Source organism: Cygnus olor, chromosome 23 (assembly GCF_009769625.2).
Source record: "Cygnus olor isolate bCygOlo1 chromosome 23, bCygOlo1.pri.v2, whole genome shotgun sequence".
NCBI lineage: Eukaryota > Metazoa > Chordata > Aves > Anseriformes > Anatidae > Cygnus > Cygnus olor.
In genome coordinates, this window is record NC_049191.1 from 439,284 (window position 1) to 466,854 (window position 27,571).

General features: G+C 43.7%; 2 protein-coding genes and 1 long non-coding RNA gene across 10 annotated transcripts; 2 read left to right on the plus strand and 1 right to left on the minus strand.

Moving 5' to 3' along the window:
• Window positions 1-89: 89 nt before the first annotated feature.
• On the plus strand, window positions 90-8,624 carry LOC121058837. Its single transcript, XR_005814374.1, has 2 exons — window positions 90-657; window positions 8,365-8,624. It is a non-coding gene; the product is annotated as an uncharacterized LOC121058837 (long non-coding RNA).
• On the minus strand, window positions 1,333-15,920 carry NIPAL3 (NIPA like domain containing 3). Of its 8 annotated transcripts, none has more exons than XM_040534897.1 (12): window positions 15,781-15,920; window positions 13,838-14,086; window positions 11,937-12,005; window positions 11,667-11,838; window positions 11,509-11,568; window positions 10,677-10,822; window positions 9,844-9,940; window positions 9,476-9,611; window positions 8,734-8,822; window positions 7,450-7,513; window positions 6,275-6,369; window positions 1,333-5,609 (listed from the first exon to the last, which is right to left on the minus strand). In XM_040534897.1, the coding sequence occupies exons 2-12, from the start codon at window positions 13,934-13,936 to the stop codon at window positions 5,410-5,412; spliced, it is 1,227 nt and encodes a 408-aa protein (XP_040390831.1). In that variant the 5' UTR covers window positions 13,937-14,086; window positions 15,781-15,920; the 3' UTR covers window positions 1,333-5,409. The 8 variants fall into 8 exon arrangements, 7 of the variants coding, with proteins under 7 accessions (XP_040390831.1, XP_040390828.1, XP_040390832.1 ...); XM_040534894.1 differs by having other exon boundaries at window positions 13,838-14,244; XM_040534898.1 differs by lacking the exon at window positions 15,781-15,920 and adding an exon at window positions 15,014-15,076 and having other exon boundaries at window positions 13,838-14,244.
• Window positions 15,816-27,165, plus strand: STPG1 (sperm tail PG-rich repeat containing 1). The gene is given in 8 exon segments (XM_040535416.1): window positions 15,816-16,080; window positions 16,382-16,485; window positions 18,668-18,769; window positions 19,552-19,880; window positions 22,276-22,321; window positions 22,405-22,516; window positions 23,218-23,383; window positions 24,836-27,165. Coding segments are annotated over 8 exon segments (1,464 nt in total). The 3' UTR covers window positions 25,176-27,165.
• The last annotated feature ends 406 nt before the right edge of the window (window positions 27,166-27,571 follow it).

Below are 27,571 nucleotides of genomic sequence, written 5' to 3' on the forward strand. Positions count from 1 at the left end.
GACCCGGATGGGGGCGGCTCTGCGCATGCGGCAGGGGCCGAGGGGCAGCGGCCGCCGCCTCCGCGCGCTCCCGGGGCCGGGGGGGCCGCGCTCGCTCCCCGACCCGCGGCCACGGGCGGGAGCGCGCATTTCCATGGGAAATAAGCAAAACCGCAAAACCGCCGTCCTGCTGCGGTTGTGCTCAGCTCTCCGCGCACGCAGACACACGCACCTGGTGAATTCCCCTGACGCGCTTAGTGAACGGCTTTGTCCGCCCTTCGGGAGCCGGGAGCCAGCCAGGATTCTGACGTTAAGTCTGAAATTTCTGCGGTTAAACGCGCTCTCCTAGTTTTGATACAGAAAAAGGCAGCGAGTAACGCTTGTCATGAACCTGACAGCCGGGCTGATCGCCGCCTCTTTACGTTGGCACTTCACACGGTTGTCTCTGTTATAACACAGTCACTCTTAGACGAGGTGCGCTGAAGTACTGCCGTGTTTGTCAGCAGCTGCTCCCACCAGCACTCAGGAAAGCCGGAGCCAGGGGTATCCCGGGACTGCGATGTGGATGAGGCTTTGGTGTTAAACCACACGTGTGGTTTGGGACCCCAGGAGATATATTTAATGAGGAATATCCTGAGGGTTATCTTCTGCACATCCCCCTGGCCTACAACCCATACGGTGAGTGTTAATTAGGTTGGCAAGCATTCAATTAAGCTGCAATGCCAATAGTCTAAATTTATGGCCGTCTATTTCACTTAATGGCATTGTTAGGAAATGGCCTTAAGTGTCTAGTACTGCAATCAAAGACGCGATATCCTGTGTCTGAGGGATGGCATCTCCTGCAGCGTGGCATTCCCAACTAGCATTAGAGGTCTTTGTTGTCTCGGAGAAACATGCTGTTGTCTCAGTTTCAGTATTGAGTTGGCAGGCATGCAAAAATCCTGAGTTAGGCCAATAATAACAATGATTCCGTTATTGTGATTTGTCTTATCTTGTCTTCCCCCTCCTCAATCCCCCCACTCCTTTAGGTTATACTTAGTTCATATTTTCAAGCTCTTCTCTAAAATAATGAACAGTAAGATTTCTTGAAAGCCCTCTAAAACCAAAATTTCTGAGTAAATACTTGGAGAGTCATGTAAATTTGCAAGCCTTAGTAGTGCCGCAACCCCAAACATCAGTTGTAGCAACCTGCTTTTCATTTACAGATTTATTTTTTTTTTTTAAAAAGACACTTCTTTGGATGAACATAGTACCTAGGGTTATAAGCTATTACTCTGTCTTAACTTTCCTTAAGATACTTACAGCTCATGAAAGCTATAGCAAGAATACTTAGCAAGCCAGAATTCTATACATTTTATCAGGCTCTTTTATTAATTTTCATTTCCAAAGGTCTCACCAAAAAGACAAAATTAAATAGACATGCAACATCGCTTATGAAAAATTAAGCGGTCATCCTAGCTTTACAGTGTTGGACCATAAGATTTATATGCACATTTTAATGTGAACAAGAGAACATTGTAAGCAGATCATTTTGTACATTCAGCCAACATTGGAATTGTATTCCACAGCATAAAGTTATATGCAAGATATACAGTGAGAACAAAGTAAGTGCTCTGGTGCATTGAAAAGCCACACAGTGTAAAGGCAATAGATGTCAGTTCACATTTGATAAGGAAACTAGGAGAGAGAGTCAAGGAGATATTCTCCCAGACTAGTAAAGGAGACAGTCAGCTGATTTCTGTGCTCACTTTTTCAGCTTTTGATTTTTGAAAAGAAATGCTGCATATTTGGAAATCTAAGCACACTCCGCTGTTTACAGTGCCCTGCCTCTCTCAGGATCAGTTCTTGATAAACTGAAGCTTTGACATACACTTGTTCGAGTGTGCTTTACACCAACTGATCCCTTTTCATGCTGCAAGAATAATTAGCATGTGGCACGGGGCTCCTCTCCTTTAAATCTTCACATGTATTTTAGCTGTGTTTGCTGCAATCCTGGGCACCATTGTCACCTCAGCCCTACAAATATTCTGTTAGAAGTACAGATCTGAGGGTACAAATAGCATCCTGTTTTCAGCACGCAAGCTCTTTATTACAAGAGAGGTAAGGAGTTTATCGTAATCCTGAGCTATCCCCCCCACTGTTAGGCTGGGGAAGGCCAACACTCAGTTTAAACAGACATTTAGTTTCTAGGAGCCCCTACTCATGCCTTCTCAGCAACAGAGATGGCAGCTGTAAAAAACTGCTGTAGATCAGAAAGTAAATTCTTCTGAAAGCTTGGGAGAATGAGCAAGAAAGGGGGAAAAATACATAAACAATGAAAACCACAAAATCTAAAATTCAAGTATTGAACATAGGCAGCAAGCAGGGGCGAGGTGCGCCCTGGCAATCCTAGCACCACACTTACAGTGGCTAACAGACTGGCAAGAATGCAACTCTCGCAACATCAGTGCGCCAGTTGAGGCCTATAGCCCAAGGAACACCTCAGGCTCTGCTGATGTGGCACAACCGAATAATCTAAAATATTATGATTTACATGCTCTAGAAATAAACATCACCTCCTTTGAAATCCTTTGTCAGAAAGCTTCCAAAAGCAAGTCTCACTGAATGTAAAGGTAACTATCAGGTAGAATTACTGAAACACGCACAGACCAAGCAAATGAGAGGTGACTGTGTGAAACACAGTAGCAGGACTCTTGCCTGTAGAGACTGTGAAAGAAAAGAACCAAAATACCGCAACAGTGTAAAAGTTAAGGTTCTGCTCGGTCAGGCAGAGCAGACAACAGCCATGTGCTGACAGCTAAGGACTCTGTGGAAGAGAGGAACATTAGGCTAGGAGTCAGCCAGTGCCCAGGCTGCAGTGCTGTGGGTAATCAGGTAGCTTACTTCTAAAAAAATCACTGAATCAGGCCAGAGAAAGGCCCACACAACACAAGTAAGTACACGTGGATGCTCAGCATCACTCAGAGTAACACTCTCCCCCTCCTCCAGCAAAGCACTGTGTCTGTCTCTCATGAAAAGACAACCCTACGATTAGGAGAAAACCCCAACCAGCTAACCAGAAAAGACAACTGGCCACAAAGTCTGCACATCAGTCAGCTGCGGTTTTTAACTACTACTGAGAAACTAAGAACTGGGAAAGCTGTGTTCACTTACGCAGAGGATCATCCTATGGATAGGAGTCAACAGCAGGCCCTTCTGATAAACGGTTTTACAGTATAAGCATTTTATACCTCCGTAGTAATTAAACACAATATTACTATGTAAAATGTAGACTCCGTACGTATGCATGATTTAGCACAGCTTGTTTTAAAACAGGATGTCTCTGCGCTTTCAGAATGATCAGGTCAATCAGCTACTGCCTCTGAAAGGCGAGAGAAAAGGAAAGCCTATATACTTGTACCCTGCCCAGCCAGACTCCACTGTACTACTCTGTTTTGTATTTTAATGAACAAAAGCGGCACGTAAATTCACAAAATCAATTACTGGGGATATAGAGCCAAAGGTAGAAAATCAGTGTCACTGCAACTTCAATGAGATTAACATACTGGTAATATTAGCCCATTAACATTGTTATCTTACTTAAGCACACATAGTATTGTGGGCAAAAGAAAAGCTGGTATTTCTTTAGGTTTCGTAAGCTGTAGTGTATGTGATGCCACTGATAAGATTTAAATTGTCAGATATACCAAGCTGGTGAAGAAACTTCACAGACAGGCACATGTACAGCCACTAAGCAACTGCTCTCTGCAGAGGAAGGTGGTGGTGTTTTTTTTTTTTTAAGCTGCACAAAAACACCAAAGCAGTCTCAAGTATTTCCAGATTAAATTGGTATTCATAGCTGGCAAGGCAAACATGGGAAAGAATAGTTCTGTTGTCATCTACAAGAGGAGGAATCAGGAATAACTACACACAAATCAGTGGAGCTCTTGGGAAATTTTGGTAGTAGGAACAGAACCTGGCCATGAGTCAAATTAAAAAAAATAAAAAACTGCAGAAAGACACTGTTGCAAGCCCAAGATCCTTCCAAGACCCTTGGAACCAGAGTAAGCACTTAAAAATGCACAAAACACGTTCACTATTCATTTCAAATTAAGCCTTCTAAGGTCTTAAGGAGACGCTCTTATATGTGTACAGTCCAGGACACACCAAGCAGACTTAAAATTCTGTTTCCAAGTAAAACAACTGCTTTTAGAGAAATGAGGATATCAAAACGTCAAAGTAACTTGCATATGCCAGTAAACCTATGTACTTTGTCCCCTTCACTTGACATGATTCTGTGACTCTAAGCTTCCCCCACCTTGTGTCTATTCTCCCTTTGTATCAGCTTACAGCCTTCTCTTGGCGGCTGGAAAGATAAATATTATGAGTACACAAAGCTTCATTATTCTTCCAGTACTGAGTGCTGGACTGTGTATGCTTCTTTCTTCCTCCCAGGTCACTCATAGTATTAGGCCAGTACCTTTTTCAATTTTTAGAAAAAAAGGGGCACAAAAGGGCACCCCAACCTACACCACCTAAACTTAGCTTTTTAACACTGCCAAAGGAATGTTGGCTCTTTTAAGCATTTAAGATCACTAAACAAAATTGTAAATCCTGCCTCAGCCACAGAGAAAATAAAAATAAAGAATTAGGACCTCTTCAAGAACTACAAAAACATCCCCTTTAGTCATGTTACTATTCTCATTTCCTCCCTCTTCTACTTCACAATGTTCCCTCTGTACCATTTGATCCAACTTGAAGTTTTTGCTATGAAACCAGAAAACTGGCAAAATCTTTGTTCTAAACTGCCATATAATCCAGTGGTGCTACAAAAATAATTCATGTGCTCAGTGCATATGTTCAATGCTAGCTGGAGAACAGTTATACCAGAAGTGCCCAAGACGACACAGTAAGTTCCACTATTCATGCTTGAAAGTGATTACATTTTATTGCCACGTTAAGGTAGCTTGGTGGTTATGTTAGAGACATGAGGATTTACAACTTTTCCAGAAAATCATCAGTCTCTCTGCATAAGAGATTAAATCCTTCCCTCCTCTCACTGTGAGCAACTCCTGAAAACTTCTATTTGGAGATAAACTCACTGCCAGCAGGGCTAAAAATTGCACGGTCACTTCTCTTCCCACAGCTCTGCATTTCTACAGCATCTGTCATCCCACAGGTTTCATAAAGCCACGACACTGCATTCTGCATTTCACACTCCCAGACAGCAGCCTTCAATGGAGAACTGTGATTTACTTCTTGCTAAGATGAACACTTTCAAATTCACAACTATAGAGAGCTGTTTATTTTAATAATCAGCCTTGAAAGTTAAGTTTGAGACAAGCTTTAAACTATACCAAGGTTGGTTTTACACTTGCTTATATTTTAACAGGTAAATAAATAAAGGTCATACTTCTGATGATTCAAATCAGTTCCTTAAAGATCGGTCACTCACTCCTTTTTGCTGTGCTCCAGCACCCGGTAGGGTGGAGCAGAAACTCCTCTGGAACCATGTTGCTCCTGCACTATTGGCAATGTAGCTGGAGTATAAATTTCCGGCATGTTGTCATTGTTCTCTAGGGCACCATAGGAAAAGGAAGCTTTGAGGTCAGGCTGAACTGCAATCCCTTTATCGTGCATGTTTTGCATGCCTGAAAAGTACAAAGAGATTAAATGTTTAGGAACAGAAAAAGTGCATTCAATCTACACTCTATTAAATCAGCAAATTATATGGTCTCGGAGTTAGCAATATATGTGGCTCATCAGCTCCTTGAGTGTTAAATGAAAGACAATGTTTTTCTGCTTAGCTCTAAAGCAACTAATGGAGAAATAATGCTCAAGTGAATGAGAGATGGCAGTCAGTTATTTATCAAATGCTGCATGTCTTTTACACAGATCACCAGAAAGACACTTAGCTATTCCTAAAATAAGTTTCTGATCTTTCCGGCCTCTACCTCTTGCCATGTACCTCAGTCATCCCCAGCAATTGGTTCTTCCAGCTTGATGAAAACCAATCCCAAGCAAATGCTCAAAATCAGTTATCTTCCCAGACAGCAGCCACCTAGACAAGGCTGTTCTGACACTATCCCTGGTGTCAGAGGACCCAGAATAAGAGTATTGAAGTGGAACATCATCTCTTCTCTGCTTCATGCAAAACATGGATGTACCCCTCACATGGCACAATCAACCAAAGAGAAGGAAAAAAACAGAAAACAAAACAGCTGCCTGATATACTGAGATGCTTAAGAGAGACTGAAGCTTGAATTTCCATTGTGAAGCCCAAGACTTAAGAGACAGTGCGATAAAACACCGTTACCTGGCATAGCATCCATTGATATATAAGGTTCAAAGGGTATGGATTTCTTCCTATTTCTTGTGATCAGGAAGACACCTAGAAACGCTATGAGGCACCTGAGAAAGAAGACAAGTTCTAATGATATGACTGTGAAAGGGGAGAAGAGAGAATGTTGCTTGTCAATTTTTCTGAGGGCCTATCATATAGCACAGTAAAGAATTCAGAACTGGAAGAGAAAGGTCTATGAAGTCAGAATTACAAGGAACCCCCAGCAGAGTAACCTTCTTTGACAGTATTGAAATTCACCTAGCAATCACAATTTCACCTAAATGCTGAAAAAAGTTCATATTAATTAATTGATCTTGACTAACTAAAAGCAGAAAGCAAGCGTATCAAAATTTGATTTGCTTTCATGAAATTCCAGGATTTAACAGCCTGAACTTTCCAAGATTTCCCATCGGTAAACACATGAACAACTCCTGATCTTGATTTTTACAGTATGTTAACAGAGAATGGCACAGTTCATAATACTAAACTCCCAGATATTGTTGTCTTCCTGCATTAAATGGAAAGACATTTCAGAATGTCCCCTGCTTATGGAAAGTTAATCACATCAAACGCTGTACGCTAGGACTAAATGCTGAGTTACATAGTGAGTTTTACTGATCATATCTGCATTGGGTGAATGGCCACGCCCTACAAAACAGGACTCCTGAAGTCCCATAATAATTCAGTGAAGGCGCAGTGCAAAACCTGAAATAGATCCCTTACAGATGGCTGCTTCTAGTTATTTTGCAGTTCTTCTACATTCATAAGCTGCTTGACAGCATTCCAGCTCACCTTAGACAGAATGACCACATTTGGAGAAGTGACCCATATGCCTCAACATCCAGGCTGATCATCATTCAGTCAGTAAAAAGATTTAATGTGGGGCACAAACATTTTACAATTATGCATAACCTAGCATGACAAAATTCTTCTACAGCATCCAGCATTACTCAGACAACGCACTGACTCTATGGGCCACCGTCTGCTCTTAATAGAGAAAGTGTATTCAGTTCATCCTCCTTTCCAGCAGGATATGCATCTCATATGCATGTACATAAACACATATATGTAACTTTATATATAGTTTTTAAATGTATACATATGAAGAAATACTTTTCAGTTTTCCATCAAGGAACCTTAAGACTTACCCAAGTGCAAACATACATATATGGAGAACATCTTCGCCAGTGAAGTCCAAGTAGAAAGTTGCTCCTTGAAAAAGAAAGAATTCATTATGCCTTTCTTCCCAGCTAACACGAGTACTTAGTGCTGCATCACAAGCACTGGTCCCTCCAGAAATCAAGTCATTAAGATTACTATTTCTATTGCCAGCACCTTGTTTATAGTCTTAAAATAGATTAATATGCCCTATTAATATTTCCGCTTTAACAGAAACTGTGTATTTACAAATCTTCGCACAGCAACTAGTACAAGTTTTTTGATATTGGGGTAGGGTAGGAAATAGCACTGGAACTACTGCAGGTCACTGTGCAAATCAGCCTGAGTTCTCACCATATAGCAGTGGGTACCATATAAACATATTTCTGATGTCTGAACAACAGACTGGATCTCTAACTGCAGCAGGATCCCTTGGCCCCAGTCAAGTATACACAGCTTAAAATCATAAGACGGCAAGCATCCTTGGCACCCTGGATGTCAACAGGACAAGCAGCCCATTACACGCATTCTAGCTCCTACTCTTTACAATTCTAATTGACGTAAAGTAAATAAGCTGATGAATCTGAGAGCAGCATATGGCTTGGAACACGCCAGGAAATAAACATTAGCTAAAGAGCAGGCCACAGTCTCTCATGAGATTGAAGAAGCGCATTAAAAGGCAATGTGTAACTTAAGGGGGGGGAGCTATTGCCCCTATATACCTAGAAGAGAATTACTAGTTTACGTGGATGGTCCATCTGCTTGACTGCAATGAATAATTTCTCCAGTGTTTTTTTCCTTCTAGTTTTGCTCATACGTCTAGCTACTGAGAACAAGATATTTAAAAGGATATCTACAGGTTTGAATTCTAAGGGGGTTTAAAATGCTTATCTTTGTTCATATAGGTGAAATTTTTCCTGTGTGGACAAGGGCTGAAATTGGAGTAATCTGTACAGAAAGAAAAGTGCCTACACAACTGTGAGCGGTTGTATCCTAGATACAATACAAACAAGAAAAATCAGGAAGAGAACTGCAACACCTTTTTCCAGAGGAAACAAATACGTTAAACGAAAAGACAGAACTTAACACAGTCTAAATGAGTAATTCACATCTTGGGAGAGGAAAAAGAAATAAAGCCAACTCCAGAAGAGAGATTACAAGAAAATACAAGTCATCGTCTTGTGAGTATTCACCTTCCTCAGCTGTGAGAATTATTTTCCAAAATCTCTTGCCCATCTTTTAGAAAGGACCAACACACTGTTTTGTGCAGTTACCTGCTGTGATAGCTATTGTTGTGGACAGGATATAGCCGATGCTAGCAATCTGAGACGAGTCATACAGCTGTGAGGCTTGAGCTAAAAATCTGCAATACAATGACAGATGACAGGTTGACTTGGGATGGATACTCAAACTGTATAGCAGTTATCACAGACTCCTGTAGTTCTCCTTTCTGGAGGCACCTTTCAAATCAACGGCAAATAAGTTTAAGAAACTTTATTCTAATAAACCAGCATCAGCATGCTTTGGAATTAATACAAATGATTGAGGAATAAACCTTCTAGCTGTACTCACTAAAGGCAGTGAAATTACTGCCATTGACCTTGAGGCCAGAATGCCACCCTCATTTTGAATTGCTCCTTATCCTTGCTACTACTAGTGTTTTTAATGTTATCACAAGAACAGAGGGGAAAAAAAACACCAGAGCACTGATTTTGGCCAGTGCAAAGATACTATATTTGATTTGCCACCATTTCAATCATACCACTGTTTTGCAAATACTTTTCTGATGTATAAATTTGGGATCAAAACTACTTGGCCATGTCACTACATGGAAAAGCAAAGAAAAATGCTATCCCAGGCTCCTGTGACATGGGTTTGAGTACAGGTCATAGAAGAGACCAGGAATTCTTCCTGCTAAAATTTGATCGGCATTCTTTACATAGATAACAAACATTTCATTAATTACCGACCCACTAAATCCAGCAGTTATAGACAAAGAGAGGGTGAGCATCTTACGTTGCTTGAAAGACTGCTGTAGCAATCATGCACACCAACATAATATAAAATATTGGGTAGTCGAGTTGGAGGTTTCCTTGTATTGAGACAACGATCATGCCTGCCACAGCTTTCACGGTCACAACAGTCATGGAACCTGTGGATGTTTACAGAGACAGAGGTGACAATTCAACGATCATTTGCAAAGATCCTAAGCGTCACTAAAATAGCTTTACCTAATTCGTAGTAAAATTTCTGGAATAGAGTGATGCATTTTATGACATCAATTAGGCCAATAAAATTCCCTATATGCTACAGATACATCACTTTACTGTAGTTTAGTGTTTTAAGCCACAGTTGGAAGATATTGTAAGTCCATATCAACTTACCCAGCAAAGCCACCAGCAGGAGAATAACTACAATGTAGTTTGCATTTTTCTCCTTGTAAAAATACAGTAGCAGGCAGAATACGATGATCTCCAAAAGCTACAAAAACCAGAAGAGAGAACATTAGATGTTGAGTATATGGGATTCTGAGCCAGTCAAATATCAGAATCATACAACAGGACAAATCAAAGGAAAATGAAGACCCGACACAGTTACATATCAAATTTAACATGATCATAGATTCTAATTAGACAAGATATTCAATAGGTTTTTGCAGTACAGGAAACATGGGACATCTTTGACATTACATTCTAGGTAAAGAAGCAGATCAGATAATCCCAACTGAATATTCACATCACAGATCTCAGCCTACTTTCTATTTTCCTACTTTCCTTAAGTGACCCCTGCAGCACTCGTTTTATTTAATGGCCAAACTTATCTTTATTAAGGAGCAACAGATTGCACAATATTATCAATGAGACAATGATGACTCCAGAGAAAGCCAGCCTAGGAAAAGAACAGATGCAAGCACAATATTTGGACACCTCTAGAACAACTGTTCTTAGCTGCCACCAACACTACTGCCACAGCCTGAAGCTGACAGGTCAGGGAAAGAGCAGGCTATTTAAAAATTTTAAGCTAAAGATATTTAAATTCTAAGTTGTGCATGCAGGTGTCCACATGCGCTGTGGAACTGACACTAGCAAAAGCTGAAAAGGTCCACTAGCGAATAAGAAACATTGCTAGTACTCATAAATAAAAACAATGCTTGAAACAAAACTCCCAAATCAGGCATACAGCAGAAAACCGTCCCACGTTTTATGGGCCATCTTACCATATACAACAGAAATGGCCAGCTCACTAAATGCCTAGTGATATTTTCTCCCGTCATCTTCTCATGACTATTAGGTCCAAATGTTATCAGTAGGTAAGTTCCAATAATTGCCAAACCACAGCCTACAAAGGATAAAACATAGCGCCCTTTGGCGACCAAAGGACAAAAAAAAGGACAGTTAGTGGGTTAGTATGGATGCATGGAGTTAATATCGCACATGCGCAGTGGCCATGACATCATGCGTATTCCTCCAAATGACTCATTCCTCTGCCATTCATGCCCCACTTTCAAAACATTAGAAGTAAAAATAACCCTAAGCAATACGTATGGTGTGAGTTGAGAAAAGAACTCATACCAGGTGGCATCTGTTAAACCAACAGAAGTCGTAAGATCTACATCTGGGGCTTATCATGCCTGCCTACAGCCCATTTTTCAGGAAATGGAAGAACAAATGCCCCAGTTCTGCAAACACCTGCACACATACAAAATTCATCTGACTCAGTTGTGCGTAAGCTATTACAGTCGAGGCTCCTGACTCCGGCTTCAGCTCAGAGAACTGTGATTCTCAAATCTGCAAACAAACATGATTTCTATGTATTCCAAAAAAACTATGAAACAGCAAGGTGAGATTCTGATAACTTGGCACCAGACAGAGAAACAAAACAAAAAATCCATTGTTAACAAATAGTGGATGAGATGACATTTTTTTTGAAGAGGTACTATAGTTTATGCAGACTTCTCCATCTCTCTAACTGTGACTCTTAGGAGGCCATGCTATGTGCAGGATAGCTTGTAAACAGAGGGAAAAATGAGAAGGAACTGTGAAACTTACTCAAGAAATCCTTGGGCTTCCATTTTTCTTTAATAAATATAATTCCTATGATCGCACTAGCTATAGGAAAAAAAAGAAAGAAACAGGATGATGTACGTATTGACCCAGTCACCAGCAGTATCACAGTGCAACGCACTCAGACATCAGTCATCTCTTACCTATAACAGACACTGCACTGAGAGGCACAATCAGTGAAAGAGGAGCAAAAGCATAAGAGGAAAACACTCCCAGTTCTCCCAGCACCAGCAGAAACAGTCCACACCACCATGTCTTGGTTTTGAAGTAAGCTCGGGGGTCTTTGGAACCTGCCAGCCGGATGTGGCTGTATTTCTAGAAAAGAGAAGAAAGGTACAGAAGCTTTGGCATGCTTGATGCTTTTTAATGCAGGATGCTTGAGGCAGGATCGATATTTGTTTCATGATACCCACCTGAAGGTTGAGTGCAATACTGATAACAAGATGCCCAAAAATAGCTAGTAATGCACCAATCAAGTTCTCCTGGAAAAACAAAGTAAATACACAGATATTAAATTTACCCACTGGACCTTGAAGAGAGTTCAGGCTTTTTGCACAATCTGGGAGAGAGAACACTTTTAAAACTGTTCCTAGATCACCTGTCAATAAAATCATTGTTTATCTTCTCTACATGACCTAAGATAATTCAAGTAACTTCCTTGTGGCTTCATTCCAAACCTATGAAACTCAAGTGAAAGATAACCCTTCCTTAACTAACACTTCGTATGAGAGACTTAAATTAGCGTGCATGTATTCGCATTTTCGCGGTTTCTTAGAGTGAAAGGTCAGACTGCTAAACGCAACAACCTGTTCACTCCTTCTTCCCTTCAAAGAATCTGTTTTTAATATCTTTAACAATACCCTTATGAAATCTGTTTTCATAAGGTTGGCCTGGCATTCAGCAGCATATGGATCAAGAACCTCTGCATTCTGTGGGTCACCTTTTAATAACTATTTTGCTCTTCTCCACCTGTACCATCTGCTGGTTCAGTGAGCAATTTGGCTCATTTAATGGTGCAGCCAATTATCACAGATTTTATGCTGCTTTTTACATGAACCAGACACTCCAAATTAAAAGGTAACTAGTAGCAACTCCTAACAAGTTCTTAGCACGTTCCACGTAAGCGTTACTAGCTCAGCAATAACTCTCATGGTCTAGAGACACAGCTTGAAATAAAAAAAATGTAAAGCAAGCTGAGTCACAAAGGAAACGTACATTAGGAGCGAACAGAAGAGCCTGAAGTCAAGACAGGCCATTTAGCACTTGTGCTCCTCCAACAACTGTCTAAATCTCATTAGATGTCACTAGCACTTCTCATCTCAGTGCAGGTAACAAAGATACAGTGCAGTACTACCTACTAGTACTACCTACTGCTACTACTAGTTGGGATAACTGAGCTCACATTTGTATTCCTCCCTTAACTGTAAATTTACAGTTCCTGGTTTTAACAATGACTTTAGACTTTCAAGTTTGTATCAGCGAAACAAAAAGTTTTGTCTGGCTGTGAGAAAGTGAGATTTATCCAAGCAGTTTCATTCAAAAACATGAGATGCTTTCCCCACAAGACAGTAAAGTTGGCACAAAAACATCACCGTGTGATCACAAAGAAAGTCAGAGAAAATTCAGCATGGTTTCCGGGTTCAGCACCAGGTTCAGTTTGGAAGACCGCGAGGAGGAAGCCCTTTCAGCTGAGGCACTGTAAGTAGAGCAGAGTGACTGGCTTCTGGACTGAGAGCTTGCAAGCCTGTGGAAAGCTCATGCCAGTCTGACTAATTTTTACAATGCATCTTGGGGAAGGAGGGAAAGCCCTTCTTGCAGGGATTTTCCAAGCACCTTCCGAACGATGGATTCGTAGGAAAGTGATTTGGGAACAGTTCCATTTCCAGTTGGAAAATAAGAAGGAATTATTGCAACAGGTCCTACCTTGGCTACAGGCTCTGGGAGATCATGGGCTGAAATGTAAGCACTTGAAAATAGTGCAGATGAGAACAGCTGGTCTCAATCACTGATGTACAGAATAGTCTGAAAAGTTACCTAGCAAAATTTATTGCTCCTAACCCGCTTTAGACAGCTATGTGATCTTTTAACAGCCAATCATTCTTTCTTCACTTTGTCCAGCTCTTTGAGACACAGAATTTGTCTTTCTTTCTCTCACTGCTTATATACACAGCATATAACACACTCAGGCCTGCAGGCATGGCTAAATACAAAGACAGTGCACTTTCTGCGAAAAAAAATAACCAAAATAAGTGGCATTATCAGCTTACTTGAATAGTTAAGGCCTTCTAGGGGTAGTCTGGGATAGAAACCTGACCTTGTAAGAAAAGGAGTCTGTGTGTGGCTGCACAGAAACCGCTGCTGTGGCCAGTGGGAGTTGCTGAAGTTGCAGATTTGGACTGTTGCCTCCTTCCATTTTTGTTTACTGAAGTGTTTGGTTTTCAGCCTCCGAGATGACAGAACTTCTCTTTAAAGAAGAGACTTGGACTCTGCTAGAACCATGTTGTCTGGAACTTAGTACCAGTTCTTCCCCTCCATCCTGTTGAGCTTGGACAAACGATCACATCTGTGAAGCACAAATAAGCTCTCTGAAATCTATTTGCTGCTCTTCTTCCTCCACTGGGCTACACTGACATAGGATAGGCACTGCAGGCAGAGGTGTAGATGAGCTAACATTTCCAGTGAGTTAGTGGGGCAGTAATGTTATATTCCTCCAAGATGACACTGATTAAAAAAAAAAACACAGAAGAAAAAGAAGAAGAAAATAAAGAATCAGGTCAAATTAACTCAGTTGTCCAAAAGCTGCAATGAAATGATGCTGAAGGGTAGCCCACAGAAAACTCACTGGAATCAAACTAACAGCTACACGTATCAGCAGAGAAAGAGTTTAAATGCCTTTTCAGAAAGTCTCAGACACAGAAACTTGCAGAGAATTTTGCTTACTAGAGCTCACAAACTGCCTCAGCCCCAGCTCCTCGGACTCCTCGGAGCCAGGCTCGCCGCAGGCGGCTGGACACCGGGCCGCGGCCCCTGCCCGCCGCCGCAGCTCCTCTCCCCGAAGGCCCCGAGAGGCGCCGGCAGCCCCGAGGAACGGCCGGCGGGGGGGAGGCCGCCTCGCGCGGGGGGAGGCGCCGGGGCAGGGCCGCGGCAAGGCGGCAGCGCGCACGGCTCGGGACCCCGGCCGGCGGCAGCGGAGCGGGCCGCGCACCCCGCGGACACCGGCCCGGGCCCCTTGGGCAGCGCCGGGCCCTGACGGGGAGGCGCCCGCGCTCCGCGGAGCCCCGGAACGGGCCGGGTCCGCCCGCGCACTCACCTGCTGCCTCAGCGGCCCCATGGCCCGGCCGCCTCGCCCCCACCTCCCGCCCGCGGCCGAGCGCAACGCCCGGTCCCCCCCCAGGCCCCGAGGCGGCGGCGGGGTCGCTCCCGGTCCCCGCGGCGCTCCCGGCCCCAGCGACGGCCCCGCGCCCTCCCCGGCCCCGGCCCCCAGAGCCACCTTAACGCGCGTGCGCGAGGGGCCAGCCCCGAGCCACCTTAAGCAGCCGCGCGGAGGGCGGCTCTGAGAGCTCGCCTGCTATTGGGTGCCTGCGGGAGGGCTCGAAGGAACAGGCCCGACGATTGGAGGAGATCTGGGCGGGCCGTTGTACCGGCGAGGAGGCGGGGGCTTCCCCCGGGCGCCCGCCGTGTCGGTGGCCGCGGGGCGGGGCGGGCGCTGCGGGGACTGGGTGCGCTGCGGCGGGTGCGCGGCAGCCGCGTGCCGTGGGCGGCCGCACCGGTGGAGCTCGAGTTACAGTGAGGAAGGGTTCTCCCAAAGTACAGCGCGGGGCTGCTGACGGAACCGACCGACGCGAGGGCAGCTCCGGGAGCGCGGAGAGCCCAGTCACCGACGGGCCTCAGGCCCCCGTTTGCCCTCCTGGGGACGTCCTGCCCGGCACGAGGGCACGGAGCGCGGCCGAGCCCCGGCCCTCCGCGCTCTGCGGGGCCGCGGGAGGTCCGCGCTTGGCTCCCTTGTCGCGGCAACCGCCTCCTGTCCACCAGCCGCCTCCGGTCCCTGCGCCTACTGCCTCTTGTCCCCGCACCAGCCGCCTTCTGCCGGCAAGCCACCCGCCTCCAAGCCCAGAGCTCGCCCTGTGGCCTCGCCGCCCTCGTTCAGAAGCACACGCACATTCTCACTGAGCTCACAGTTCGGTATTGCACACGCACATTTTCACTGAGGTTAAAGTTCAGTATTGCACACGCACATTCTCACTGAGCTCACAGTACCGTTCAGCACTGCAGCGCCGTTGCAGTGCAGCTCCATGTCTGGCAGTAACATCGACCCCGATCCGATGAAGTGTCGGTGGTTTTGTCACGATACGGCGGTGACACTGTGCGGTTGGAGAACCCGGCTGGCTTCAACCCCTGCCTCGCGGCAGCTGCAGCGCAGCCAGGACGAGGCCTTTGAGCGCAGGCCTGTGCCTGCAGAACGTGGCGCCTCTCGGGTGGCACCAGGCCGCACAGCGCCCGAGTTCGGCCGGACCCAGCGCCCTTGGCCTCTGTCTTCAGGTTCTGAGTTCGGAGAGGGTCAGCGCTGTGAGGGGAGATGTTGAGTTGCTTAACTCAGTAAATGAGGAAAATCTGCAAAAGTGATTAAACAGCACTGAGTCAGCCCATTTATCAACACTAGTGCTTCAAAGTGCTTTTTTTCCCTTTGCTTTTTAAATAAATGCAGAAATGACTGCTGGTTTCTTGACTTGTATACACCGTTAATGTTAGATGTGCCCTTAACTTCTACATCCTATTTAAAAAGAAAACTGGTGTTGTAGTTACATTCTTCCTGTATCTTCATATTCAGAATTTTGTTATTATTGGCTGTTCCTCTTAGGTTTCCAGATTTCCTCCAGTCCTTATAAGCACCATTGTAAGGTGATCTCAAACTCAGAAAAAAAGGGATTTAATTCTCAATCAAAGTGATTTCAGTATAACCAGGTGAGTAACAAAAATGTTTGAAGTTCATGTCCTCATAATAAAAAACTAAAAACTAAACACTGAACTGCAACTAAAAATATATTATGGCAAATACGCAACTAAGCCTAGATTACGGTTGTTAAATTTGCTTTGTAATCACAGCTCTTAACAGTATGAAGTAAATGGTAAAGCAGTGTTACTAATTTAAACCTTGAAATTACTCCACATATATCACCGTTGTCTCCCTACCTCTCATGCACCCAGCTTTGTCCCTGGTCCCTTCTCCAGTCTTGAACCCTCACGGACACAAACGTATATCTTGCATGTATTGTGAAATTCAGGAGCAAATTCAAAGAAATCAGTAGAGTTAACACTTGTATTATGATAGGAGAATATGACCCCTTCTGTCTTTTGATACTCTTCACCCTGATCCTTCCCTGATTTGTAGGAATTACATTGGTATATCTGTTATCTGGCCAGCAGAGGGAAGCAGAAAGATGCGTTAAAACCATACTGTTTTCCCAGCCTGAGCTGTGCAGGTCTTCTTTTCAAGTCCAGCCAACACTCAGAGGTGCCATGAGCCTCCTGGGCTTTCTGGATGCAGCTTTCAAGCTACATCCTCTGCTGGTGGAAGGAGGATGCCCATGGACCCCGCTGACTGTTTCCTGTAATCTGGTGACTAGGTGGTAACACCAGAACTCTGAAAACTAAGTATATTCAGATTTTCTGAAGCTTTGGGTCCCAGGTATGTAAAGTAGGTAAATCTCGGAAGTATTTGGCTTCTTCCCTCTTTCTTCTTTTGCCTTTGGCATCTTCTCTTTCTTCTCCTTCCTTTGATCTCTTCCTCCTTGCTTGTCTCTCCCATCTCAGTGATATCAGGAGCATATTATCTCGGGACTGAATAACAACAATCAAGGACGTAAAGGACAGAAGATGAGGGAAAATGATCAAGGTAGAGAAGTTGCTTAAATACCTTTTGTAGGCGCCATCAGTCTGTCTGGTCAGCTTCCAGGAGTTCCAGATGACCTGATGCTAAGTTCTGAGTAAAAGAGAAGAGGCAGAGTCTTAAGGTAGCTTCACAAAGCACTCCCTTCCCTTTGAGAATTTCCTGCTTGAAGGGCAGAGCAGGCAGGAAGCCAAACCACAAGCTATACAAGGGCTTGGCTGATTCTTTCTTAAGCTTTACCCTAGAGAAAAGTTACTGTGCTAGGTAGGGGAGGGGAAGCATTAGGTCGCTTAATACTAGACCTTTTTGCAGCTACTGACTTATTTTCCTCCACCAGTGCTTGATTGTGTTCTCTTCAGCACAAGCCATTTTGGAGCACATTCCTTTAGCAGGGTAGTCAGGGATAAATGAAGTTTACCAGTACACAAAGTTTACCCACCTGTAATGTAGGCAATGTAGAGAGCTTATTTGCTTCTTAGTACCTGACCTGGAATAATTAACAAGTGAGTTGACCCACTTTTGTAACTGTGCCAGTTTACCACTGTATTCACACAGCCCCACAGGTACCTGAACACTGGAGTTTGGAAGGCATTTCTGGTGGATTTACCACACAGCTAAATCCTCCCTTATATTTACCAGAATATAGTTCAAAGTATTCAAAGGACACAGAGGTGTGCAGTCACTGTAGCAGGAGGTAAATTTCCAAGGGAGTGTAGATGTCTAATCTCCAATTACTTTCAACAACACTGACGTGATGATGTGCATGCCAAACCAGAGCTAGATGCAGTGGATGGGAGAAGGGCTCTGTAGTTGTTTCCCTGACACGTGCTGTCCTGGAAGGTGCTAATTAAGAACGTGCTGTCAGAGTAGTAACTCCCCCCTTCATGGGACAGGGTTGAGCATGGGATTCCATCCAAGCCTCAGCAGGCTGGTCAGCAGGAGCAGCCAAGCCTGGGAAACAACAGGTAATTGAGCTTGCAGATGCAGTTTTTTTTTATCATCTGCTTTGGAAACCCGCTGCACATTTAATAGCTGGTTCTAGCAAATTGGACCAGACTTGCTTCCCTCAGCACAACCATCTTGTCCATGGAGCACAAGTTGGAGTGCCTCAAGTATGTGGCAGAAAGATGAGGTACTGGGGAAAGGAGCTGTCCCATTAGCATCAGTGTGAGCCTATGCCTGTATTTCATTGCCTTTGCCCCAAGAGAGAGGTGATCAATACAGCTTGGTCAACATGTGTGATACTTCTCTTGCTAGAGTGAAAATCCAGGCCCAGGATTCTATAACGTCACTCATCAGTCTCCAGGGATCAACAGCACTTCATTGTCAAAGAAAGGAACTGGATACTTTCCGTCACTGGTAAGAGGAAGCATTTTATTTCAGACTGATTTCCAAAGCTGCTAAAATCACATAGTCCCTTTGTAGTGACTTCAGGAGACTGCGGATCTGGTCTTTAACCTACTCTGTTGCCTGTCTGCAGTGTCTATTTAGGGTTGTACTGGGGATGTTTCTAAAATCCAGCCAAGAAGGAAAATCATTTTTCACTGTCATCAGACAGAGTTATAATTAAAGTGGAAGTCCAACAGCTATTCTAAGCTGCTTTTTCATCTTTTGTTCTCTTTTAAATTCAGTTTCCAATGGGGCTGGACTTTTTTCTGCTTAGTCTCACCCAGAGGTGGTCCTTTTTCATCTTGCATGAAACCTTTCAAACCAAATTGGCAGAGCTGTTGTTAACTTACAAAAGTGTGAAGGAGGATACATACACACATGCTTTGTGGACTCATTGAGAGCGTTGTACTAGGCTAGCTGAAATTCATAGCTAAAGTGAATAATTTCAGGATCCGTTCTCTCTAACACAAGAATAAAATAAAAAAAAAAGTTTCTTTTGCCAGCTGATGAGCATCTGCCCCCCGCAAAAGAAGAAGTCAGCAAAGCTTATTACTTGAAAAAGTCATTCTCATCCCCATTTAATCTCACAGAACTTGCAACTGTGAGTGCTGTATACCAAAGTTTCTGCTATTTTAAAATGCTAGAGGTGATTTGTCCTTAAAAATTACATTTGGTAAATACCAGGCCTCAGTCATTTCACAATTTCTTTTCAGCTCAGCTACTGACAATTTCCTTTCTCCCTCTCTTTCCAGGTTCCACGCACTGCACGCAAGAAAATCTCCAGCTATCCAGCTGCGAATGCCTACAACAGCCTATCATATTTTCAGTCCAGACGAGACTTTAGCGTGGGAAACTCTAGGGTGTTTCAACAACCTGTTTCTAGGAAGACTGAGAAAATCCCTACTCCAGCCCCCAATCAATACCATGTAAGGAGATTTGGAAGGGAAGACAAGGCAGGCAGCAGGGCACAGCTAACATGTAATGCTGGTGAAGTCATGTTTGATGTTCCAGGTGATGCTATGAAGTTCCAGAAAACACAGGAACTAGCTGTAACCGAGCTAGTTTGGGTACAGCTCTCAAGGTAGTTGTAACAGCCCAGAGCTTTGCACTAAATACTTCTCCTGTGCATGATGGTTCTGAGGTCTGTTCCACTGCACTCAGTAGCTAAACAAATGAGCATGAACCTAGCTCAGGTATTTCTGCATGATTTACCATCTCACCTCTGACCATGCTGCAGGTGTATCCCAAGGTGTTGTGAAATGAGCATACATCAGGCAGTAACTTTTCAATACCAAGGGAGGAAAAATGCATCCTTGACCCTGGGATGGTGGCAACCTCTGCCCTTCTTGCCACATCACTGGCTTTGATACTGGAAGACCCCACCGCATCCTGTGAGTTTTCATCCTAGAAATCTAGCCTGTGTTGGTTGGCTACAGGGAACTTCTGCCAAGAAGCTCAAGGCAGGTGAATTTTACATCTTTAACAGGTACTGGGTTTTGAGGTTCAACCTCAGAGCTGGGAATCAGGTTTGAGTATGTTCAACTAATGTAATTGGCTGTGCCCTTCCACTTGCTGTGGAGCTGTGCCAGTTTATATCAGTTGAGGACCTAGCCCTCAGGTTCAGTTCCTGAACCTCCTCCTGATTCACCCTTGTGTAAGTCACTTAACTGTTCCATGCCTGATGCTCCCCACCCATGCCACGGTGACCAGGCTTCACTGGGGTGTTGCAAGTCTTAGTCCACAGGAATTTGGAGTGTGTTTTGAAATATGGAAGATGATAACAAAATACAAAGTGTTATTAACAATTATCAGGTAGTTTATAATAATATGCACACAGCTAATGGACTTTTTTTTGTCCTTTCAGTGTTGTCTTGCTTTAGCCATATTTACTTTTGGATTTTGTTATTCCTTAGAGAGATTTTTTTTCTGCACAGAATGTCTACATTGCAGCCATTTCCTACTGAACTTTTCCCTTTCAAATCGTATTTTGATGCAAGATACATCCACTGTGATTGAGGCAGAACATGTTGACTCTTCATAACATTTGATGACATTGCATAGCTGTTTAAGGCAGAATGAACATGATACAATTTAATAAGCTTAATAAATTGCTACTCATCAGCTGAGACAACTGTCCGCATGCATGTTCTTGAAGCAATTCATGCTTTTATAAAGTAAATTGATACAGTTTAAACATCAGCAAAGGTGTTTTAAACAAACATGTCTTGCCTCACAATTTGGGTGTGCAAAGAGCACACTTACAGAGTTACTGAGACTCAGCTGACATGGAGTAATCATGTTCGCTCGTACAACCTATACACTAAGACTGTGAACTTTCTTATGATGACTCACTTCAGCTGACTATCTGCCCTGGCATGTTCTAAGTTGATTAAACTAGTTTGCAGGCCATAATTATTTTCTATATCATAGTATAATGGATTCACATCATATTATTTTTAACATTGTAAGAATTTGCTTCTGGGAACAGCCTTCTTGAATTAATCACTGACTCATGATTTACTGTAGGAGATACTATCTAACCTACAAGAAGCAGAACAGGAAACTATCTATTTAAAAGATGGCAGTGTCTGATAATTTATGACTATAGACAAAGAGACATCTGAGAAGAAAAAGAAGGCCAGATCCTGCACTCTTTATGCAGCCACTGCTCTTAGGCAAAAAGGAACTTTTGTCTAGGAACTGGAAGATCTGTTTTTAAGGCGGTGACAGATGAAAATTGACAAATATTCTGGGGAAAATGAGTGAGCAACAAGAAAACAATATCCTAAGTTGTCCTCAAAGCTATCTTCAGCTCTGGGACCAATTCTCTCTTTGAGTGTGAGCTCCTTAGGGGCTTAGGATTAAATGTGTTCCTATGTATGTTCTGTACAAGAGCTGCAGTGTGTATCTGGGCAGCGAGTGTGGCAAATAGCTGAGTGCTCCACGAGAGCAGCATGACCTCCTCCCCCAGGGACTTTTGGCACCTCTGTCCAAGTTAAGTAGCTTGGGGACTGCTAGCAGTAGAACTGCAGTGCTGCACACCAAGCTTGGTGCAAGCTGCAGGAGGGCACAACCACTCCAGCATTATCTGCAGGCTTGAATGAACTGAAGTGCAGAGTCTTCAAGTCATGCTTAGTTCAAGGCCACTAGCCCATGCTGCAGTCCCAGCAGTAATAGCCACAGACACAGCCCCTTTTCACTGCAGCACTTTCCAGGGGCTGTCTTGCAGATGGTCTTTGGTGTCTTGGCAGTGCCACCTCAAATTCTGGGCTCAGTCAGCAGCTTGATCCAAACAAGACACTTAAACCTGACATCGGAGAAGTCTGGAGATAGCAATTAAAGCCAAAAGCCACATTTTCTGCACAAGTTTCATGTCCTCAGTGTGTAAATGCAACCTTTACATGCTGGGCTGTCACAAAGAGACCTACCTACAATTGGTAAGCACTCCAATATTTTGATCCTAATACCGCCTACAGTTGCATCATTAGAATCATTCATGATGGAGACAACTGGATTTTAAATGTGGGTTTTCCTTTGTCAGTAATTACCCACATGTTAGGTCAATTAAAGACATTCACAAGCCCTTTTTCTTTTTTCCGAAACAGACATCTATGGATTTCTGCAAGCAAAGCAACAATGTTTCTGCCCATGCAGTCTTTGTGTCCCAAACCACAAGAGGATTAAATTTGGAAAAAATTGGAAAATGGCCTTCTCCATGTACGTGAGCCTTGAGCTGGAAGAAAGATGTTACTGGTGATTTTGGTTCTATTCCGCCAGGGTGCAGAGCACCATTGCACACAAATTCAGGTCACTCAGAGCTTCTTAAGGCATACGAGATTTGAGCAGGTGTCAGAACACCAGTGTGCCTCCCTTCCAAGTGCTATGGGTTGACCCCGTTGAGTCTCTGCTGAGACAACATTCCAGAAACCATCCTGACAGTTTTGAGTAGCCTTAAGGAATCACTAAAAAACCCTGCAACTCTTGTGTAAATGCCAGAGGCTTCTGGAGAAGCCACATTAGTGTATAATGTACCAAGCTCCACAGTACTCTAGCTGCAAAAGAAGCCTACTCCTGGCCCATAGCCTGTTGAGGTTTAAGACCCAGAGCATGAGGGCGCATACTATCGTGCAAAGTTATATCACGTGTGAGTTCTCCTCCTGTTTGATTCTTTAAAATTGCTAATGTCTCCATTTGTGCCTATGCTCAAGACAAAGTTTGGTGTTGCCTTATCAGTGTCCCTCGAAATAAGCTCTGCCCAGGACAACACTTCTTAAATCCAGAATTGATTTCCCCACACAGTCCTGTTATACCGGTTCTTTTTCCTTCTGTTACATTCACTGACTGTAGCACTCTCATTTCTCAGCACCAGTGTTGCAGCCATGTTTGGTATTTACATCCCTTTCCTGTATGTTTTGTAGGTCACTACAACATCAGCGATTCCCTCACCAAGGTGTCTCCCAAGGGTATAACACCTTGCTTCAAGTCAAAGACCTCCCGCCTGACAAGGACAGACAGAATTACCGCAGAGCACACAATCTATCAGCCACATAAACCCACCAGGGAAGCAAAGAAAACTCCTTTCAAGTAAGTCCAGCTCTGGAAGACATGCCACTTTCATGCGACATCTGAAATGAGGTCAGACAGCAGAGTGATCCCACAGTATCCCACTGTATCAGCTGGTCCAATTTGGCCAGTTATTGCCACAGATTTACAGGAACTAGCTCAGAAATGGAAGTGTTACAGGGCATTGCCTTGAAGGGGAGTGTGGGCTGATAACATCCTGGAGCAGTGTATCAGAGGTAGCTTTATCCTATGATCTCTCAGACATTTACAAACAGTAATTAAATACTGCACCACCCTTATGATGTAGGGGTAATATCTTACCCCCATTTTACAGAGCAAGAAGTCAGAGCACACATGACCTGGAAAAAGATCCTTCAGCTCTCGTAGCTCAGGCAGGGATTTTAAGCACGAGGCTTTGCTTCTTTTGCATTGCCAGGGCCTAAACTCACCCCCAGAGTAACACTGGGCATAAAGGGTCAAATCCAGGAACCACTGAGCGGGAACAGTGAGGGTTGCTCACAGCAGTACAGCATCTCAGGCAACCTAGGGGGCAAATTGTGGGCATTTTGCTAGCCACTGCTGTGGTGGGAAGTAGGGCTGGAAGGAGGCTTAATAAAACTCTCAAGTACTTCCTTCGAGCCAGAACTGTCATTCCCACGTATCCCATCCTACCACTTGTTTCAAAGGGATTAAAGGCATGAAAGGAAACTCCTTCCCCTTCATATCCTTATGAGAAGGCAAATAAATCTGCCTATCAGCAAATTGTTCAAGTAAATTTATTGTCACCATGCAGTGACTTTGCCTGGCCTAAGATTAAGATCAACAATAAATTCCTGACCATGGAAAAGAATGAGAACATGAGAAGGCCCACAGCTCTCCTTACTCAACAGGTGTACCTACTACATCTCTCAGCAGTTGTATCTTTTAGCAGGGGTTTTGTACAAAGAGTGGGAAGCTGTAGGCTGAGAGGGAAGCAATGCCAAGTGGCATTTGATAAGGACAGAGGGCTAGAGGGAAGGGCAAATTAAATATGAGGAGATAAGATTGCCAGTCTGTACCATGGGAAGACACAAAAACACTTCACACCCAGCTGCTGGGGTTAGAGCCTGCACCCTCTCCTGTTTCAATCAGTGGGAGAGAATGGGAGGAACTCCCAGCTGGAGTTACTTGGCATTGTTGCTTTGGCTTCAGTGCTGTCTTACTCTGGAGCAGCTAGGTCTCTGCAGAAGCTGGACCACTGACAAGTCTTTGTATTTTACAGTAAATAAAGCAGTCTGACTATAGCATTGCAATTGGATCTTCTTTTTTTTTTTTTTTTTTTTTTTTTTCCCCCAGATAATTCCCCAGAGGTTTTGGCTTAGGAAGATTAAGCACTGACCTCTCCAGGGCACCTGACAGAAACAACAGCTTTTATTTCCTGACAAAACTCCACCACTATGGGACAAGCTTCTTAAGCCTCTTCTCTCCTGACAGTCAGAAATTCTGCTTGATGCTCTGTGCTCCAGCAATCCCACCTTGTAAAGATCCACCTTTTCCTGGACCTGGGCAGTACAACCTCGTGGATTACAGAGGATCTCCAAAGCAAAACTGCTCAAGTGCTGTGTTTGTCTCAAACACAGAGCAATGGATGGGGAGTGGATCACAGGAAGGGTTCCCTGGACCAGGTAAAAATAAGAATTATTCTGAAGTACTTCTTACTGCTAGAGATGTGAGACCCACAAATGTGACTAAACAGCACTATTGCCCATTCAACAGGAAGGAAACAAAGCACAGAAATTGGAGAGCCCACCTTCAAAGGCATATAGACACTTGAAGACACACCATTTCTGAAAGGCACCTTACTCAGTAGTACGTGTCACGTAGGATCTTTTGTAAATTGAGACAGTAGGTTTATGATGAGCACCAAGCAGCTAAATCCTTTTGAGATCAGAGCATAGTGTCCCCTGCTACCTTTCACTGGTCTAGTATTGAAAATCTGGGCTAAATTGATCTCTATTGCACAACAGCAACATGGCAGAAGCAGGACTAGAGTCCTAACTACCAGCGCTATAACCAACTTGCTGTTCCATATTTTACAGTATTATTTTTTTAAAGGCAAGATAGAAAAATTCATGTTTTCAAAGTAAAGGCCATTAAAATATCTCCAGCTGTCAGTGCATTTGACAAACAGGTTCTGTGAGTTACAGTGCGTGTGTAAAACTACCACATAATTCTGGCTGTTGGTGCAACAGACATTTCACCTGCAATACTCTTCTGTTCAGTTGGGAGAGAAGAGCACTTGGAACAAGAGAACAGGAAAGAAACAACATCCTCTTAAGCTAGAGAAAGCCTCCATGCCCCAGCTGGAGAGCAACATTACGCAGCACCTCAGCACAGTGTCTTTGATTTTATAACCCTCTGGCTGTTCTGTCCTCGGCAGGATTTGCCAGAATTTTCCTGATCTAAACTTGAGTAAAACAAGAAAAGAAACATGCCCAGTAGCTTGTAATCAGGAAACATATGGTGAAGGGTTAGGAGGGACACACCGCCATTGAGGAATGGGTTAAACACACCAGGCTGACTTCCAGCAACATGCATGGGTACAATTGCCACCAGTCTGTCCGGCCAGGACCAATGGGCCCTGCCTCACCCCTGCCAGCAGTGCTTGCAGTGGGAGTTGTTCCTCAATGGCAAAGGGACGGCTTGCACGAGGAAGCACGCCCGAATTTTGACCCTCTGACATTAGCGCTGATAAGGGAGGCAGATACAGGGACAAATCCTGCTGCAGTCTCCTTCTGCAGAGTAGATCTTTCATACACAGGTAGGGAGCTAGTCACGGGGCGAAGGTAGAGCTCAGCTCAGCCTGGGTGGAACGTATCCCGTTGGCTGATACGTTTCTAGGCATGAGTAACATTATTTTTTTCAGTTAAGACTCATACTTCTTGCCCTGTTTATGTCTTCTAACATTCTAAAGTTCTTCTAGGTGGTTACCAAAGGTCTGGAAAAGCAGTCAATAGCAATACTGCTGTTATTTCTAACATATGAACTTTCCCAGATACAGAATTCGTACCAGACACAGAGAGCAAGAGAACATGCTTGTTGCATTAGTCTCTCCAGCGCCCTTGAGGCAGCACAAACTGGGGTAATGGGCTTTACTGGAGCTCCATCCAGATCATATCCCAGACTTGCAAGGTACTGTGTCAACATGCCAGCTCCCTGAGAGCCATTCTGCTGACTAAGCTAGGACAAGATCCCCAGCCAGAGTAAATTAGTCTGTCTCAAGTTAAAGGTACAGAGCTAGGCCAGTTTATTTATGCTGAAAATCTGGCCCAAAATTACTAAGGATGGTTACCAAGTTAATTAAAGAGGAAGGGAATGGACTACAAATACCTTCTGCAGATGGTGAAGAAATGCCATCTGTCATTTTCATCAGTCCTTCATGCCAAATTGATTAGAAACCTATGCAATACCATGTTAGTGCATGAAAAGGACAAAGATACACCATCATCGCATAACCATGCAGTCTTCTTTCTGTTGTTAGAAAAAAAAGAAAACACACACAAAAAAACAACCAAACAAAAAAACCAACAACAACAAAAAACACACACAGATCTCCTTTCTGGCCCAGTCTGAAAAGTGGGGAAGAAAATTCCATAGAATCAAAACTTCAAATCATGGGATTAGAGGTGACTTAAGCCCTTGCCCACAAGAACACGTGATACGTACAGAAATATTCAGCACTAGACCACAAGTAATAGAACTAGAGGAAGGTAAAATACTTCAGAACTAAATCAGCTGGTAGCTGATAAAAAGCAACAACTTTAATAAACCTTGGTTATTCACCAGTTGTTGATGCCTGGGCTCCTTTGGAGCCAGTGTCTCAGTGTTTCAGGAAATCTGGGTAATCCCTTACATAGGAGTCACAGTTAAATTTACAGTCAAGACAACCTTCAACATAGTAAAGCTACCCCAAAGTCTATGTACACCAAATGTTAGCACAAAACTCTAATTCTATGGCCAGAGACACTTTACAGAAGATACCAGGACATTCACACAGGCTGAGGATTTTAGTACCTTTCTCATAAATCAGAAATTTTATACAAATCCAAGGAATCGTTCAGGGAAAATGTGAAAAAGCAGAGTGGAGGGGACCCCTCAGTGACTTCGTTAAAGCTTTCCACATTGTGAAACAGATGCAAACAGTTTCAGTTTCCTGTCTTTGATCCTTTC

What these genes read in the sequence shown, in the direction of transcription:
- NIPAL3 (XM_040534897.1), bottom strand. Translation starts at nt 13,936, where the DNA reads ATGGAAGGAGGCAACAGTCCAAATCTGCAACTTCAGCAACTCCCACTG. An exon ending in GAAGCCCAAGGATTTCTTGA is followed by an intron (nt 10,823 to 11,508) that starts GTAAGTTTCACA and finishes TGGTCGCCAAAG; the next exon opens with GGCGCTATGTTTTATCCTTT. An exon ending in AACAATAGCTATCACAGCAG is followed by an intron (nt 7,514 to 8,733) that starts GTAACTGCACAA and finishes TTCTTTTTCAAG; the next exon opens with GAGCAACTTTCTACTTGGAC.